General features: G+C 31.3%; 2 protein-coding genes and 1 long non-coding RNA gene across 7 annotated transcripts; 2 read left to right on the plus strand and 1 right to left on the minus strand.

Annotated features, from left to right (window-relative positions):
• The first annotated feature begins 1,963 nt into the window (after positions 1-1,963).
• On the plus strand, positions 1,964-13,972 carry LOC131940684 (protein GOLM2). Of its 2 annotated transcripts, XM_059299420.1 has the most exons (8): positions 1,964-2,462; positions 6,284-6,338; positions 7,306-7,372; positions 7,612-7,740; positions 8,578-8,630; positions 9,757-10,032; positions 11,639-11,664; positions 11,978-13,972. In XM_059299420.1, exons 1-6 carry the CDS (start codon positions 2,103-2,105, stop codon positions 10,026-10,028), a joined length of 936 nt encoding a protein of 311 aa, XP_059155403.1. In that variant the 5' UTR covers positions 1,964-2,102; the 3' UTR covers positions 10,029-10,032; positions 11,639-11,664; positions 11,978-13,972. The 2 variants fall into 2 exon arrangements, with proteins under 2 accessions (XP_059155403.1, XP_059155404.1); XM_059299421.1 differs by lacking the exon at positions 9,757-10,032.
• LOC131940685 (uncharacterized) lies at positions 3,727-5,841 on the plus strand. Its single transcript, XR_009386570.1, has 2 exons — positions 3,727-3,943; positions 5,473-5,841. It is a non-coding gene; the product is annotated as an uncharacterized LOC131940685 (long non-coding RNA).
• A 100-nt stretch (positions 13,973-14,072) lies between the features above and the next one.
• LOC131940680 (tRNA modification GTPase GTPBP3, mitochondrial) lies at positions 14,073-18,529 on the minus strand. Of its 4 annotated transcripts, none has more exons than XM_059299412.1 (9): positions 18,459-18,529; positions 17,445-17,827; positions 16,939-17,074; positions 16,538-16,691; positions 16,110-16,182; positions 15,446-15,589; positions 14,954-15,119; positions 14,424-14,747; positions 14,073-14,319 (listed from the first exon to the last, which is right to left on the minus strand). In XM_059299412.1, the coding sequence occupies exons 1-9, from the start codon at positions 18,470-18,472 to the stop codon at positions 14,088-14,090; spliced, it is 1,626 nt and encodes a 541-aa protein (XP_059155395.1). In that variant the 5' UTR covers positions 18,473-18,529; the 3' UTR covers positions 14,073-14,087. The 4 variants fall into 4 exon arrangements, with proteins under 4 accessions (XP_059155395.1, XP_059155397.1, XP_059155396.1 ...); XM_059299414.1 differs by having other exon boundaries at positions 18,340-18,498; XM_059299413.1 differs by having other exon boundaries at positions 18,322-18,498.
• Positions 18,530-18,579: the final 50 nt, after the last annotated feature.

The raw sequence follows: 18,579 nt of genomic DNA on the forward strand, positions 1-18,579 counted from the left end.
GCAAAGGGCCACGAGCTCAAGCAGGTGCGTGAGTGACACGTAACAATGGGAAGACACCAGCGGTGATTTATGTCTTGAGTTTGGGCATGCCGCTGGACGTTACGGTTGAACCATTACTCATGACGTGCAGGTGGACGCCAGACACGATTCCGATGACCATAGGGAGAAGTTATAGCCCAGGCTCGTTAGACGAGAGGCAGCGTGGGGACCTGTAGTGGTCAGTCGCAGGTGTAAGACACGTGAGTGCATAGTGACCGGGCGTTATCTCGAATGTCGAGTGACGGTACATAGCCTGACTCGGAAACTTGGGCTAGCGTCAGTTGACAGGCGCTGTTTGATGAGAGACACAAATTCTGTGGTCGGCTGTGGGTGAGGTAGGCCACTGATTTATAAGAGAGACAACTGTTCTGTGGTCGGCTCTGGTTGAAGTAGCCCACTGGTATATAAGAGGGACACCTGTTCTGTGGATGAGGTAGCCCACTGGTATATAAGAGAGACACCTGTTCTGTGGTCGGTTGTGGGTAAGGTAGCCCACTGGTATATAAGAGAGACACCTGTTCTGTAGTCGGCTGTGGATGAGGTAGCCCACTGGTATATGATAATAAGGGTGGCTCTGGCTAAGGAGCTAGAAACAGGCCTTGGATGGTGGCTGACCTAAGGCTGGCCGCGAAGGCTGGCTTATTGGCCAAGCTGATGTCTTGCCCCCATCAGTCATCAGGCCACTGGAACACTCCCGTGGCCTGATGTCTAGTTCGTGTGGCCAGATATTTGTACCCTTGGCCTGTCCGTGTTTATGTGGCTATAGACATTTGTACCAGTGGCCTGATGTCTTGTTCCTGTGGCCAGATGTTTGTACCCGTGGCCTGATGCCTTATTCTTGGGGCCAGATGTTTGTAGGCCTGATGCCTTGTTCCTGTGGCCAGATGTTTGTACCCGTGGCCTGATGCCTTGTACTTGGGGCCAGATGTGTGTAGGCCTGATGCCTTGTTCCTGTGGCCGGAAATCGTCCTATCGCTGTGTGTCGAAATAGATCGTTTAGATCAGGGGTCTCCAAACTTTTCAGTCCGAGGGCCGCATTAACTATAAAATTTCAGTTCGGGGGCCAGTTTCTTCCCGGCATGTCTTTGATTTTTCTGGGCAAAGTTCCTCAGCCATCTGCAACAAACGTTTTTTCCGTGGACAAAAAGATCTCCGCGGGCCGGATGAGAGGACATCGCGGGCCGCATCCGGCCCGCGGGCCGTAGTTTGGAGACCCCTGGTTTAGATTACTACCGCGTATTTATTGAAGGATTTAACCATGTTTGAACAAGTTGAGTTAGAACTAGGGATGATGACGTTCAGAGGCGTAGCGAGGGCGGGGCGGGGGTGCGGACCGCACTTGTGTTTCAACGCTTTAGAATGTTTAAAAATAAACTCGAAATACCGTGCATTGTTTTAGAAAGTTGCTGCAGTCAATGCCCCCCCCCCCCACCTCCACTTTTTTTTTGGCTGGTGGTATATATTTAGGCCTAATCTCTGATACATTTAATCACCCGTTGAGCTGGTGGTTTTTTTTTAAACACGAGAACTGCCGATTTAATCCATACATCTTAAATGCTTTTAAAAAAAATAATTTATTTTGATGTTCCACATTGATCCGACCCCCCCCCCCTCCCCTCCAGTCCACACTCGTTCACAAAAGTCGATTTATCGGACGTGTGGACGTCATAAATGGATGACCCCTTACATTAAAGTAAATGCCAGGTTGCATTATACGTTTACATTTTTGTTTAGAGGATAAATGGCTACGTTTCTTAACTCATAATAATTTCAATGTAATAATACGCAATAAAACATTCAATATTTAAAAATCAGACATATAGAACTAGATCTGGAGTCTATATTTTTTATTATTTTAATCCATTTTTCATTAATTGATCTTACTTTCTTCGAAACAAAATTTAAGTTTAAACCATTAGTAAAAATCTGCCAATATTGCCACGCGTCGACTGTTGTCAACAAAAAAATCTAACAACGTCGACACCGAAAGTAGAATCTAGATCTAGAATCTAGATTAGGTCTAACACGTTGATAAATCTATATTTTATTAAAAACCAAAAGCTATGACAGGGTCAGCCGGTAACCGATCCAACATGCGCTCTCCAGGTCGTACACCACCTTTTATTTTAATAGGGTTGTTAGTTTTGGTCTGCTTTTTAGCGTACTCTTATTGGAGTTTCTATGCTGAAAATTCTCTGCTGAAATCAGAAATTGAAACTGTTCTTGTGCAAAAAAAAGATGTTGATGACAAAAGATCGGATTCTGAAAAAAATTTGGAAATTTCAAGAGAAGAGGTTCGAAGATTGCAGGCAAGTAATGATCAGCTGCAAAAACAGTTACAAGAGAAAGATGCAGAAATTAATACTGTGAAAACAGACGTGTCAAAAAAGCAAACAGAATTTGAGGAGCTTCAAAAGAATTTGGTAAGCAGATGTGTAGATCTAGATTAGATAGATCTAGATTCTAGAAGATCTATAGTAGGCTTAGTCACTGTCAAGTTTAAATCTTTAATCTACATTCACATTGCAAGTAGTCAGTAGGCCTAGTCATGATCAGTAGTGTACATACAATACACTCATACAGTAGGCTACACCCTGTTTTTGTACATTTCTATTGTCTATTCACTATTCTAGTTAGATCTAGATCTAGTAGTTAAGTAGGCCTATTTTAGTATTTACTACGTTCACTGTTGCATATCAAGTCAAAGTTCCCCATGGACCACTTGTTGAGCATAGGGATGCAAGCACACCTCCCTAGTTATAGGCCCTTCTCTGTTCTGATATGACAGATTCATCCAATTTGGGTCTGTGATAGCTGCTTGTGTTTCACTGACAAATGATCTTTCAGTTGTTGTTTGATCAATGTTAGTTTCCGCAAGGTGTCCACAATGCAAATACACTTACATATATTTTCAAAGTAGCTATTTAGACCTGGGTCTGTAGACTAGAGCATTGGAACACTATTCAGACAAGGCATTTTAAGTTACTCTGTATACTGTAGTTACACATTACTTGTGTCGTATTAAATTGTTTGCTTATTTTAAAAACATCAACAAAACCTCTCACACAGTATTTTAACAGCATTTACATCATTGTGCAAATCACCACCAAGTTACGTTATATAACTTATGAAGAAAATTTTCACAATCCAGAATTTCATTTTTCTATTTTTCACGCTTTTAGTAGACTACATGATAATTTTGTGAACAAACATTCTATGTACTATCTAAAAATTCCTTCATTTGCTTTTTGCTACTCCTTTAAACACACTGTTGTGTGCTGACAAAGACCTTAGGTCTCTAAAATTTTCTTTAATTTGTGAGTATATGAACGACGCAACCCAATTTATTATTATTAGTTTTGAAGGTGTGGCCATGCCAAATATTCTTCATCACTTGCCTTTCTAGTTTTGTATGTAGGTAAGTTTTGAGCTAACCTATAATAGGTTGAAGCAAGTAATGTTAGGAGGGGGGGGGGGGGGTATATTAATTAGTGTGCAGCATTGCAAAATTAATCCATTACAAATTAGCAAACTACAAAATTTCAGAAATTGATTTAGCTTAGGTAATTCATTTACAAAAATGGGAACATATTTCATGGCAGCAAAAATCTTGAAAAACAAATTATAGGCTACACATCTGCCAGTGTTTTTTAATTATGGCAGGAAACAGATTAGTACCGCAAAATGCATATTCGATCTTCGCCGTTCATAAACTTTCTAACCAGACATCGGTCGGGGATTTTGTTTATACTAATAAATAGAGCTATGTTTTTACAAGCTTCGTTAGCAACATTTTTGTGGAATACGTTTTTTATGACATTTTGTGCCGCGGCGAAGGATGCGAAGTATGCAAATCTAGACGGAATGGATCTACTTGGAAAAGTACGTGTACTGCACTAATAAGGTAAGAAATAATATTTTGTAAAAATAACTATTATTTTTATGGATTTTTCATTAGAAATGATTGCTGTAAATTATGAAAGTAAAAAAAAGTATATTTGAATGTGTTTTTTACTTTAATTTGAACAAAGTGAATGGCCATAATTACGACACATCGGCGTCGTTGAAAGCGGGGATTTCAGTTAATTTTTTACGGATATAAAATTGTATTTTTTTCCTCCGAGGCATGTATTTAAATAACAGTTTAGTTAAATGTATTTAATTCTGTAAAATATAAGTATTATTTTGCCGTAGATACTTTAAAAAAAAATGTTTATGATTTTCTGTCGGGGAAAATCGATATTCGCACCATGCACGTACACGTAGTAAAACTAGACTTATCTTTAAAACACGAGAATCTTGAGTACACTGCGAATAACAAAGTTTTTAAATTTTAGTTTACTTTTGACTTTAAGCCATTTGTTTTAAATCGAAATTAATTGATAATGTAATTATTTCAAAGTAAAAATTTTCCGTCTGAAATGGGTTCTAATCTTCGCCCACTGAACCAGCCTACGCACGACATTCGCGCGAGTCTGTTTCTTCGCAATAGTCTGTATAGTGTCGAGGGCTAATTCTAAAAAGAATCGAGTCCTTACTAATCCAATGTTTATTAAAATTAGGTACAATTGTTGGAACGCATGAGAAATAACAAATTAATATTCCTTTAAATCTATAGCCAAAAGAAAGTAGAACTTTATAACTCTGTAAATTATGAATCGAGTGACGGCTGTCGTGAAAACGGGAGCCATTTTACTCTTTTTTTTAGGGTGACCTACTTTTATTATATAATTTTAAAATTCATCGTTTTGATAAGCAGCTGAGTAGCTGACTACGCATGCGATATGGCTGGCACGTTTTGGGATAGGGATCGAGTACACAATAGAATTTTTTTTTTCTTAGAACTAAGCGTATTTTTTTTTTAAATCAAAAGATACTTACATATCAGTTGTTGATTTCAATTTCATTATAGAGCTAGATCTAATCACTAACTTTAGTTTTTAAAAGTGATTTTGCATCTAGATCTAGATCTAGCGTATTTTCAAAATTACGTAAATCTAGATCTATTTTTTAGATCTAGATCTAGATCTACTTACTATTTGACAACCGTGTCAGTAAAATGAGGTCAGCGCTTCCAGATTCTTAGGTTTTAATTATGTTTGTCATTTTGATCTATTATAAGTAGCATTAAAACAACTGCATCTATTATCAACATTGTTTTTATATGCCAGTTCTAATTATACATTCTGTTCATTACCAATTCTAATGAAATCGTATCAGGCCCTAACACCCTGTTCACCTACACTGACATTACACTTGAAAGACGCCACAGAGAGTCGTAACTTTAAATTAATGTTTTAAGTACTAAACAATTATAATTAGCCATGTAAATGCTGCAACTATATTAAAAATTGGCATATAGACATATTTTATTAATTATGTTTTTTTATATAGACCTTCTATATTTAACTCTGTTATTTTTTTCTTCCTCAGAGTGTTTCTAAAAGCCAGAATTTTAAAGGGGAGGGCGGTCGTTTTTTTTTCTCAAGAATAATTATAGAAATAAGCTATAAACTGGTATATTTTGTAAAGTTTGACATAATTACAAATAAATGTATGCCTAAGTGACATTTCTGTGTAATTATATTGTTAATTTTGTGAATTTCGTGGATTTTTAGACCTCACTACATTTAGATGTAAAAAAAAATCTCAGTTGAGTGAGTGTGGTTAATCTACATTTTGAACGTGATGTAAATGTCTAGTGCTATTAATTTTTATATTTTTGAATTCCTCGATTGTTAAGCAACAAAATTGATATATAATATGTCAATAATTGTTACTTTGAAAATTGGCGAAAATCGACCCTAAAAGTAGATGCTTGAGGGTTGAATCTGTTTCCTGCCTTATATGATTATGTTATCATAGGTAAAACTTTTGGGGGTGCATAATAGTTAAAATATTGTTTTTATTAAAGTTTAAAAATATTATCCTTTTTAATCTGGGACCCATTCGCAGAGATATGCCTGAAAGAGGCAACGCTTTCAACTTTGAATATACCCTAAAATTCAATCCTGTGAACTTATAGGAAAGCTGTTAAGGCCTAAAGACTTGGAACTAGTCTAATGTTTTTTAAAAGCATAGAGGTGTCAGGACAGGGGGTCCTTGTCACATGTTGTGAAGATGGCTTTTGTTTTAATAACTCATATACTCTGCCTTTTATTTTTAAGCAACTCCACTTCAGAAGTCCATAGATTCACACTTTGTTGTTGTCTAACTTAAAAAATTCTATTTTTATTAATTCTAGGCTAACTGTGATGGAAGTCTTGCAAGAAGTACAAAAGACTTGGAGGATGCGAAAAGTAAGCATATATGCGATCTGTAGAGGATAGTATTTGTATGCATAAGTACTTACTAATACACACTGTAAGGCCTATATAGTTTACTAATAATACATTTTATGTTTTTACTTTCTCGTATATACGAAGTATAGAGAAAGTATTGTAATCGTGCACAAAAATCACTTGAAATTTTAACAATTTTCACCGTATTACACCTCAGTCCTTCATCACATCCGAAGTATAGAGGACTTATTTTAATCGGGCAAAAATTATCAATCCAGATGTATCAAAATTAAGAGGTTTTGTGCGTAATCCAGTCTGAAAAACTGGGCTTTGCAACTCTGTCCGTATGTCTGTGTGTGTGTGTGTCTGTGTGTCTGTCCGTGTGTAAACACGATTACTTGAGTACCGTTACAGCTAGGTTGATGAAATTTCATATATAAGTAGTTTATCAAAATCGTAGATCCGTATCAACTTTTGAGCGATTTCCGAGAACCGGAAGTGGTACTTTTTCTACTTTGAATTTTTAAAAAGCCTATAACTTGAGTATTATTTCACATAGATAAATGAAATTTCACACATAAGTTAAAGATCTAATTCTCTACCTTCTGTTAAATTTTGAGTAATTTCCATTGACCGGAAGTAGTAATTTACGCTACTTCCGATTTCTCAAAAAACTAATGTAAATTTTTAAAGTACTAATAATATTGCGCACTATTAAACACTCTTTTATTTAGCGTTCACTTGGTGTGCAATTCATTTGTCTACGAGATTTTATTCTATTTTTAAAACTTTAAGTATTTAAAATTGATTAAAAATCATGTCTATAGCCCGAGTTCCCATCCCCTGTTGTTTTTTATAAGAATATTCGAGAAAGTTTAGGGGAGATCACTCCCGGTTTATTTAAAAAGCTCTAGTGTTGTAAACTATTACTAACTCATAATATTTTATTCAATTTTTAAAATGAAAATATGTAATTGTTTTACAGATCAAAATATAGAATTGGGAAAAGCTTTAGAAGAAGAAAAGAAAAAGCCTTCAACTTGTGATATAAAGTTAGTTATGATTATCAAATTCAGTGGTTGTCAAAGATGTTTTCTTAATTTTTCTTATTCTTATTTTTAAATATCCTATTTGCAGTTACTTTATCACAGCATTGCTGCAAAGCTATAAAAAACAAATTAATTAAAACAATGATGAGCTATTTTAATAATACACTTTTCTATCCAGAGATATAAACAACACATTTACTTGAAAATATTTAACATTTTTATTCACAAAATTTAATTTTCAGTACCTGTATAAACCCTATTAAAGGTGTAATTGATGTGGCTGCCAAGGTTGCAGGAACAGATGTTCTTGGAAAGGCTCTAGCTGATGCTAAATTTGATGCAGCGAAGCTGATGGAGGGTATTGCATTGTAGTAAGTTAAAAATTTATAAACTTCTGTATTTGTGTGTTAAATGATAAACTTGAAAATAAATTTTAAATACAAGATCAGTAATTTTTTTCAAAATAGATGTCCTTTCATTTTAAATTGTAATATATACAGGTGTGCCGCTTTTCTTGGTTTTCCCAGAAGTCAGGGTTATTTTCACTTTAGCCGTAGAAATTTTACAGATTTCAGTCAATACAAATCATGACTGTAAAAATTTGGCATCTTTGAAAAGCACTTAGTAGAAAACCATTTAGTTATTTTTCTCGCTTTACGTAAATGCTTAGATGGTACAATATCTACCAGAATCACAGAGTTCTGCTTAAAAATGGCTAGCCCAGTGATATTGATAACATAATTTTTTCCCCAATACCTTTGTTTTCTTAGTTTACACTAAAACATGGTAAAGAGAAAATCTAGTTGGCATCTAAAACTTATGAAGTTTTAATGCCTTAATTTTTGTTATTTCTAGTAGGCTACCATTTTGCAGGACTTAACATTTATAATGGTCGCTATAATAATTCACTAGCCTGACCTTATTTAACATTTATAATGGTCGCTATAATAATTCACTAGCCTGACCTTATTTCATCTGATAAGATTAGTCTATGAATAGCCAGTAAAATAGAGGGTCTGGAGATAGTTAAAAAATTTTAACTGTTGTATGCACAATTCCAAAGGGCTTTTAATTGAATTCCAGGATTCATTTTAAATATTAGTGTCACCCTTATAAGTCTTTAATAAACTTATAATAATTTGTTTTGTATTTAACTTATTTGAGTCAGTGTTTAAATTTGATTAAATAGTTTTTAATATTTTATTTAGTGAACCTGCTAGACAGCAGCAGCCTGTTCCAATAGCAGGTCAACCTGGCGCAGGTATGTGATTTATTTTTGTTTGGATTGAAACAGACATTTAGAGAAGAAAAGATTTAAAGTTAAGCATGCATGTTCAATCTTTTAGCCAGTTTGAAATATAAATGGCATCTGCTTAAGTGGCTGATAGGGATGGGATAATTATTGTTGACATGTTTACATTCTCTGAGTAGCCTTACCCTTAAAAAAATCATAGCTAAAGAGATTTAGAAATTTAATAGTTCAAGAATTATGTATAATAATTTTATAAATTTTGATAATGCAAATAACTTGAAAATATTTTTTATCTTTTACACGTTACCTTCATGTTTATTGCCACATCACTTATTTAGATTACTATTTGGCAACAAGATAAAAACTGTTTTTAAGTTTCCTTTTTTTTTTCAAATGTTGATTAGTTTTAGAAAACTTTAACCATTAATTTGTCCAATCTGTATAACAGACTTATAAAAAACACTCAATCCAGCATTTATTCCCATAGTTTAATAATACTATGCATAATTTTAAAATGTATTGAATCTCCCCTTTGAGAGTTCTTGGATTGATGCCATTAATATTTACTTTGGTTTGTATAAAAAAAACAAATCACAAATGAAATTCAAGCCTTTTTTGAAAAAATTAGCAGGTCTTTATCGACCCCTTTAATTTACTATAAATTTTATTATGGTAGTACATCCTGTAATTTTTGGATGTGTTATTTTTAAATAGTAGCTTTAGACAATTCTCATAGCCTGGAAAAAAACTATGTATACTAATCAACCTTTGTCTGCTTAATTTTATGTTTATTACCCGCTTCTTTTTTCTAGTAACTTGTTTTTCTCTTGATTTTTCAATGTTTGATTAGGTTGAAATGGGTTGCAAAATTAACTATCTGTGCTTTTGTTCATTTGAAAAGTTGTTTTTGACAAATTATTGTTGACCATTGTTCAATTATTCAACCTGATCCTTTGTTTCTGTTAATGTAATTATTGAACAAAAATAATTTTAAAGACCTCATGCATTATATTTATTTGGTGTTGTTCTTACTTTAAAAATTTGCTTAAGAAAAATTGTTAATATGTTAAAATAATTTAACTATTAAATAAAATCGCATTTTACATTTTGCTTTTTTCAACTTGACATGATGCAGACGGCACTCAAAATAATAAATCACAACCTAATGAGAATATTCCTGACAGTGAGAAAAATGCCACCTTAGTTTTCCAACCAGAACAGGCTAATAAAGAACCCTCTGTTAAAACATCAGAACCAGTTACCGAAAATGATTTAAATTCTACACCAAACACTCTCCAAACTGAGGATAGCAAAGGTGTTAGTAATGACAACTTAAAGGAGGATGTTGCAGAAAATATCCCAGAACAAGATGAAAATAAAGAGAAAGAAAATAAATCAGATGTTTAACATGGTGAGATAAAAATTCATTCTTGTAAAATAAAAGTTTGTAGTTTTTAAAACAATGTGTATCTTCTAAAACAATTTTATTTTCTCTGCTGTAAAAATATTTGGATCTTATATAGACTACTCCATTAAATGAATTAGTACCTAAAATAACACAGATGAACTTATAGCTGTTTTTTTATAATAAAATTTACAGCACTTTATTTTATGACTTGAGTTGCAGTAAATGTCATAAAGGGCATCAATTTCATTGACATCATTATTAAGCAAGTGGGATAATTTTTATTTTGTTTTTCAGAAGCTTATAAATTGAAGCTAGATGTATTTTTATCTTTTTTAACTAAGCTTTATTTTTACTTTTACAAGGCAGTATTCATGTTGATTAGATTCACCAAAGAAAACAGAATAATTTATGTAAAATAGTAGACAGTTTGAGATCCAATACTTCACCACCTGAAAGATAATTTTGGAATATCTTTTTGTTGACAATTCCATTTTTCTCTTGTTATCTATTTGCTCCTTTTATTTGTGTTGCTGTTTATTCTGATTTAAATTTGTTTCTATAATTTTATGTTCATGTATTTACAAGATAATTTATGTTGGCATCTTTGTAAGCTTGCTCTGCTCTTTTTATGGATAAGACTTAAAAATATGATTGGCTGACTATTATTACAATTATTATGTAATTCCATTTGGACATGAATTTTAATATTATTTCATGTATTATAAGCTAGTAAAAGTGTATAGTAGTATTTGTGCCTTTATTTTATCTTTGGAGATAAACATGTTTAGGATCTGAAGCTTAAATTTGAGGGATTTTACTTTGAATACTATTTAGATGTATGTACATTAAAGGTGTTCAAATGATGTTGTAAAGTTTTTAATTACAATGTTCTGTTATTTTTTGCTTAAGATAAAATAAAAATGGCCTGTACAGCAAATTGTTACCAGTTTGCACTGTTAAACCATTTTTCAATTAGTTGTTCTATTTTATGTGTACCTTACGGTAGATGTTCTGGCAGATTTATGATTAGTTGGACTGAGGTCCAAAATAAAATAATTTAGTTACAGTTTAAGTGTGATGCTGTATTTAAATGATGAGTTGGTTCATTATGTTTGAAATGTTGACCTAATTTATAGGTACATGTTTGTTTAAGTTTGTGAACTAACTTAATGTAATTTGAATTATTAAAATGGATATTGCTTTACATTTATTTGGCACATTTTCTGTGTTTTAACCTGGATTTAAAGGTCTTTTGCTTTTACTAGTTACATTTATAATTTAGCTGGTGCTTTGCTTTACCCATCATTGTTTTAAAAAACTGCAATCTTTTGACTAACTGATATTTTGTTGCTGTAGAAAAAAAACTTTTTTTTTTAGTTTCTCACTCCGGTATTACACAAAAAAAGATTTGAATATGTATATAATTATATTTAGGTGTATAAATATGTATAAACATTTGTGTATGTATGTGAGATTATATATATATATATATATATATATATATATATATATATATATATATATATATATATATACACACATATATACACACATGCATAAATATTGTACCCTATTTTATCAGTGTCTCAAATGTAATTTTTTTTTACAGCGGCATGAAAAAAGATTTAATCAACGGTGAGTCCTTTTTGTAATGTTAAAATATCCAATTATCATACTTTGGGTTGTTACCCTATCTTTCTCATGATAATTAAAACTGTTGATTTCAACTGTAAGTAGTAATTTGCTGTGGGTTAAGTAGCTAAAAAGTATTACCACAGTTTTATTGCTTAGCATTGACTAGACCTGTTATTCTGCTCAATGTTTTAGTATAAAAAAGTGATATATTTTTAACAAAGTTAGATGTGGGTTAAGAATCTTTATGATAAATTAGGTTTTTAATAATAGTGAAGGTTACATAATTTTCTTAACTAGAATTATTCATTTTCAGAATCTTGAAATTTTTGAATGCAACAAGTGAAAGGATTTGTCTTAATTTAAGTTATCACCATTATTATTTGGTAACTACCATTGATTGATTGTTGGAATGTATCCTTGAATGAATGTTGTAAATTTATTATTACAATTATTTGGATGCTAATAATAAAAAGACAATGCATAATCATTATGTAGTCAGGCCTTTGTCTTGGGTGAAGTATTAAAAATGTTTTTTAAAAAATGTTGCTTAAAGTTTAAGCTTGTGTTGCTCTTAGGTTGTTTTTTTTTTTGTTTAATTATTTTTTAAATTATATTGAGTAAATTATTTCTTCAAATATTACTTGTACTGGTTAGTTACTTGCAGTATTTTAAATTTTTTTATCTTATTTCAATATTTTTAAAAAGTTTTCCAGTTTTGTAAAAGTCTTCTTTTCTGTTTAGTCATTTTCTAAATGGAAGCTGTTTTTATGCGTTTGAAACAAAAGTGGTATTACTTACAGATCAGAATTAAGAAATATAATTATTGAAATAACAGGTTTAGAGTCTTGAGTAGTTTTCTTTTGCATACTTAGATTTCCTGATGAAATGGGTCTTTTAACAAGTTTTTTTTTCTAGATTTTCCTTATCTATTTGGTATTAATCAAATTGTTGGGTTTGTAATGCATTTTGTATTATGGAGTATATTTCTAAATTAATTTTATTTTGTGAGTCTTTGTATATTTTATTTAGTGGGTATATTTTCTGATGAATTTCTTGGTATTAAAGAAAATTAAAATACAATTATAAATGGTTTTCTATGTTAGTATAAAAGATACTTATAAATGTATAATTCTAATCAGCAACTTTGCCAATAATAGGGTCATTGCATTTTTAATTAATTTTTTTTGAAAGTCGATGTTTTTGGAAACAATTTAAGAAAAGTTGCAAGAAAGGCCTGAGTAGTACTAGTGCCAATTTATGTATTTATCTGCTTCAGAATTAACTAAATAATCTAGTGTTAGTATATTATTAATGCTTGTATCATTTCCATTAAAATGTGTACTTGTAGTATAGTTCTAGTTGAAGTGTTCCACCTTATATTTTATGTGCCTTTTCTTCCATACACATACTGCTGCTATATTTTAAAAGATAAATTTACAGTTGTAAACTGAATCTCCAATGTGACCATAAACAAATTGTTACTCTTCAAGTTAAAAAGCAATGCTTGTTTATTTTATCTTTAAACCTTTTTTTGATATTTATGTTAACACCCAGATGCTGTGATAAAAGTATTTTAGAAAAGATGAACAGTTCTACAATGGAGAAATTTAATTACATGTTAATTTTTACTCAACTGTGGTTTATTGGTTAAATAATTATGCATATATGTTATATTTATGATTTATTTTCAAGACCTTACAGTCTTGATTTTATGCAAGTTTTGCTTACATTTTTTTATTTTTATACTCATATGAGGGCTGTCAACATTCCAATATTTATTCAAACTGTTTTTAAGGTTTGCTTCATTGATTCCCAACTTTAAGAAAACCCTAGTAATATGCTTAGTATTTCATATCTACTCCTTATAATTTAAGACTTTTACCAAGAATTTTTTTTTTTTGAAACCAGCAGTGCATTTGTTTGCTAAAGAGTTTAAAAAAAAAAAAAGAAAAGTATATTTTTTAAAATTTGAGTGCCATTTTTTTTATAATTTAAAGACTCCTCTGATCTTCATCCCAATTTTACTTACTGCTTTTTGATCACCATCTGTGCTACTGTATTTTTGAAAACATACAATTTTATTATATAAATATAAATGATCCTTGGTATTTAGGGAAATTACAGGTTGTATTAATTTAGTATTTTTCAATGCATTGTTTCTATTTTAAGTTACTAAAGTGAATATTTTTAAAATGTACTGTTTTGAACAATTTACACATTTATATGAACAACATTTATCTATATACTTTATCAACTAATTCTTTTGTACACAATGTGGGGAGAAATAAACAGTTTTTTAAATTTTAGATGGGTTTTTGTACTTAATTTGATTAAAGAAATTAGTGCTTAAATAAATTTGAACAAAATCTAGATGTTAACAAAAAAAAAAGAAAAAAAAAGCTCAGTGGTTGAATAGTTTTTTTTTATTTTCCTATACAAAAGTCTCTAAATATTACATCTAAAATATTATCTGTAGACACTAGGCCAGTTATTTGGCCCAATTCTCTGGCTGCTAAGCGCAAATGTTCTGCTGCTAAAACAACATCCGTTTGTAACCAAGGAGTAAACTCACTTAAATGCTGCTGACACTTGTCAAGGTGGTGCCGATGGCGTGCTTGAGTCAAACTTGGGCTGCCGACCACGGGATTTCCACAGCTAGTAATGATAGAACAAATACTTCAGAACACTGTAAAGAAAAGTTTAATAACTACCAACAAGTTGAATATTAGTAATATTTTTAAAAAACATTCAATACTTACAGATTCTTAAGTTTATTAACTAGTTTCTTCATAAAAATGTCAAATCCAAGACCAGTTTGGCATGAAATAGAACATACATGATCTTCAAATTCGTGCAAATGATCCAAAGTTAAAGACTCTTGCGATGCCATGTCACTTTTGTTTAATACTATAAGAATATTAGATAGGTTTAAACAGCTTGAGTTATCTGTTATATGATCATCTTGAAGTCCAAGATTTTGCATATACAATGAGACAAAGTCATTTAATGACAAAATGTTTTTCAATAATCTTCCATGGCTTGGTTGTTCTAGGACAAGAATTTTTAAATCAGCTGAGCTGGCCCTGAGGACAAAAATATGATCAAATTTTTTATTTAAATACATTTTTTAAAAACTTACAATTAAACAACTTTTTCACACTATATATAAAATTATTCTGAACACAGATCTTTTAAAATGGTAAGATTTGTTAAAATAACCGATTTTAAATTTAGGCTGAGCCGTATGTGAAGTCCTTTAACCAAAACATTAAATAAAAACGTTACTAGCCTGTTAATAGCTCTCAGCACTCCCTCTTTCTCTACCAAATCCTCAGTCTCTCTCAGTCCAGCTGTGTCACTTATCATAACTGGATAACCAGCAATGTTTAATGCAGTTTCCACAATATCACGAGTTGTTCCTGCAATAGGCGAAACTATGGCAGCAGGCCTCTGACCTTTGGGCAAAGTAGCAGTTTTGGGTTATAAGTAACTTCAAAATGATGGTCTACTTTAGAAACTTGTATATAAATAACTGATTACTATATATGGTTAACAGGAATTTTAATAGGGAAATTTAATTTGATATCAATATTTCTTTTCAAAAGCATTATAAAATAAATGTAAAAGTTTACTACGAGGTGAGTGAATGGTGCATTACACTAGAAATTTAACAGTATAATTTTGAACTTATCATCTTGATGTATATGATGGTATGGATGAAAAATTTAATGACGACATACTCCATTCCCTATGTGATCTCAGTATCACTATGTATACTCACATAGAGCATTAAGCAAACTGCTTTTCCCAACATTTGGCTCTCCCAAAATTACAACATGTAATCCATCTCTTAATCTTTCACCCCGTCTGCTGTCATTTAGGTGATTCAGTATTTCATCTCTGATTCTAAATACTTCAGTTGTTACTAAAAAAAAATAATAACATGCAGTTTTTTATATCATTATTCTAGCATAAAAAAGCTCAACATGTTTTTCTAGTGTGATGGCTGGTCTAATGTAAACAAATTATCTGAACAAAAGTTTGTGAAGATTTGACTCTTTATGGAATAAGTAATGTAATCATATAGATCTATTTTCCTTTTAAGATTGTAAGAACATAACTAACACTATGCAGCTTTCAATTAGTTAAACAACAACTAAAGCACACAACTAGTTATATTATGGAAAGAAGACTGCATTTAAATTATTAAATATAAATCATTTAGGCTTACAGCAGAAATTTTTGTAAGAAGATAATAAAATTAATTAGGCTCTGAGTTCAACTTTAATTAGTTGATGCAAGTGTAGGAAAGTTAACACAACAAAATGATAAATTTATGTCAAACTATGTTACATCTAAATTTATCAAGAAGCAGATGTTCAAACCAGTAATAAGTAATTTAAATATTGACTATCTTATATGTAAGCAAAATTTAAGCTAAATACCTGATTCTAAAATATCATCCTCTATATTCTCTTCCTCATGGAAGTCAATAAAGGCTTCTGTATTGGCCATACACTGCAAAAATTATTACAAATCCCAAGTGATAAAATAATTGGTGTTATTAATTCTTATATACCAAAGGCTTAATTGTCTAAGCTGTCAGAAGAAAACAAAGATAATAGGATATGAATAGGATGTGATGTGATATATATATATATATATATATATATATATATATATATATATATATATATATATATATATATATATGGTTCCATCATTTATAGTTTAGGTTTATATATGGTTGACATTATTTGTCAGTGAGATATTTTGTCTGTTATCATTTGTTCTGAGATAATTTGCCCTGTTACCATATATTTATATATATATATATATGTAGGGCCTATTTATATTTCATAACTAAGAATACCTTAATGAGCCTTGTTCTCCACTGAGCATACATATGCCCCAATTCACCACCCATTTGTCGAAGAGCCTGTTTTCTTTGCAGTTCTGTCTCTGCATGAATCAAATCACCAAGTCCTTCAACTTCAGTTAAGTCTAGCTTGCCATTTAAAAAAGCTCTGAAATAAAATATTTTTTTCACAAAACAAGAATTAATATTTAAGAAGGTTGTTGAAATAAATAATTGTTGTATAGATATAAAACATTAACATTGTATTTTTTTTTAAAATTTTAACTTTAAAATTGAATTTAAAGAAACAACAACTCAAGTTACTCATACGGCTGTAACTAATGTAAGATTATGATTTTAAAATTCAGGTTCAACTGTGTTTAGTATATTTAAATTATGACTACATTGGAACTTACTGTTTAGCGAATTCCCCGGGAAGAGCTGGTCTAAATCCTGATAGTGAACTTAATGCAGCTAACACAGACGTTATAACCGCTGGACCACCATGAACATGAAATTCTACACTATCTTCTCCAGTAAAACTATGTGGACCTGCGTTAGTATTTTATAGTTTTTGGTTATCATAGAATCTTTTGATGATTTAACATATTGAAAAAGGGAAGGCTTATAATAAAATTTGAAATGAGTTAAAATTTACTACAAATCTTAAAATATTTGTTCCTTTTAATTAATTTATTCATATTTTTCAAGACTTGTTCAACTAAATGGAGGTATTAGTAATAAGAAAAGTAATTTTTAAGTTAAGTGCTAACGGTAATTACATAAAACCCATTTTGTTGTAAAACTAAACACTGTATCCCGCGAGAAAAATACTTTTTTTATTAGTAACATAGAGATATTTCTAATTAGTAATATATTGAAGAATATCTAAACTATCGGTTTATTTCAAATTTTTAATTACCTGGAAACCACAAAACAAGAGCCTCGTCTAAAATTTCCTGTGTATGTGGGTCATGCAATTTGCGTAAATTTGCTATTCGTGGTTTTACTGCTAAATGACAAATCTGGTCTATAGCTAAACTTGCTTTTGGTCCAGAAATCCTTATAACTGCTATTCCACATTTGCCTTTTCCAGAAGAAAGGGCATATATTGTATTTGACACACCCAATGAAGATGGAATTTTCCTTTCTTGACCATCTCCTTCTGTGTTACCGTTGTAATATTTTCTGAAGTGATTATGTTGAGTGGTTGAGGGTAACACATACTGTTGTAATGACTGGCTTATAGTTCTTAATGGTTTCTTTGACAGAAATCTGCTTGTTAAATACCTCAATCTATACATTCTATAAGAAAAAGTTAAGAATTTTCATCCAAATAGTTCAGTCTTTAAAATCGTTAGCAATTATTAATTTAATATTTTTCAAGTTGAGCCCACAGTGCGTATCTATTCCTAATACAATTTACAAACATACACAAGCCTGTGATACAATAAATATATCAACATGCCCATTTTTATTTATATTGCACACAAAATATGTACAAGGTAACAAGATGTAAAAAATAAAAAGTAAAGTCATAAAAGTACCTATTAGAATAGATTAGAACCTTACTGTCCATAGGGCAGGGGAAGTAGAGTTCACCTGTTTCAGTGACCTTAGGTTAGCCTATGAATATTGTCAGCACTATGCCCAGCTGCATTTGCTTTCACAGTGGCTGGGGAGGGGGGGGGGGGGTGGAACGGAGAATATGACTGAAAAGTAGAAAATAAAACAACTGACAACTGTTGAACTAGATCTAAAACTATAAGTATAAGTTAGTTTAATCGTAGTTTACTAACATAGCTAATAGTAATTACTATCTGTTTAGATAGGCTAGTTTAGTTGGATCTGTTCTAGGATAGATCTAGCATCATGATCATAATATCTTCACTAGTCTAGTTATTAGAATTAGATCTAGATCTAGAAGATTGTTTACAAAACTTCAGGCATGAACTTCGTCTTCGTGTTTCATTAAAATTTTGATTCATGTTTTAGACAAAAACCAGCTGACCATTTTGGAAAAATTAGGCCGAAATGTTAATTTTATGTAGATTCCC

Source organism: Physella acuta, unplaced genomic scaffold (genome assembly GCF_028476545.2).
Source record: "Physella acuta isolate Inbredline_101_S28 unplaced genomic scaffold, ASM2847654v3 ptg000325l, whole genome shotgun sequence".
Taxonomy (NCBI): domain Eukaryota; kingdom Metazoa; phylum Mollusca; class Gastropoda; family Physidae; genus Physella; species Physella acuta.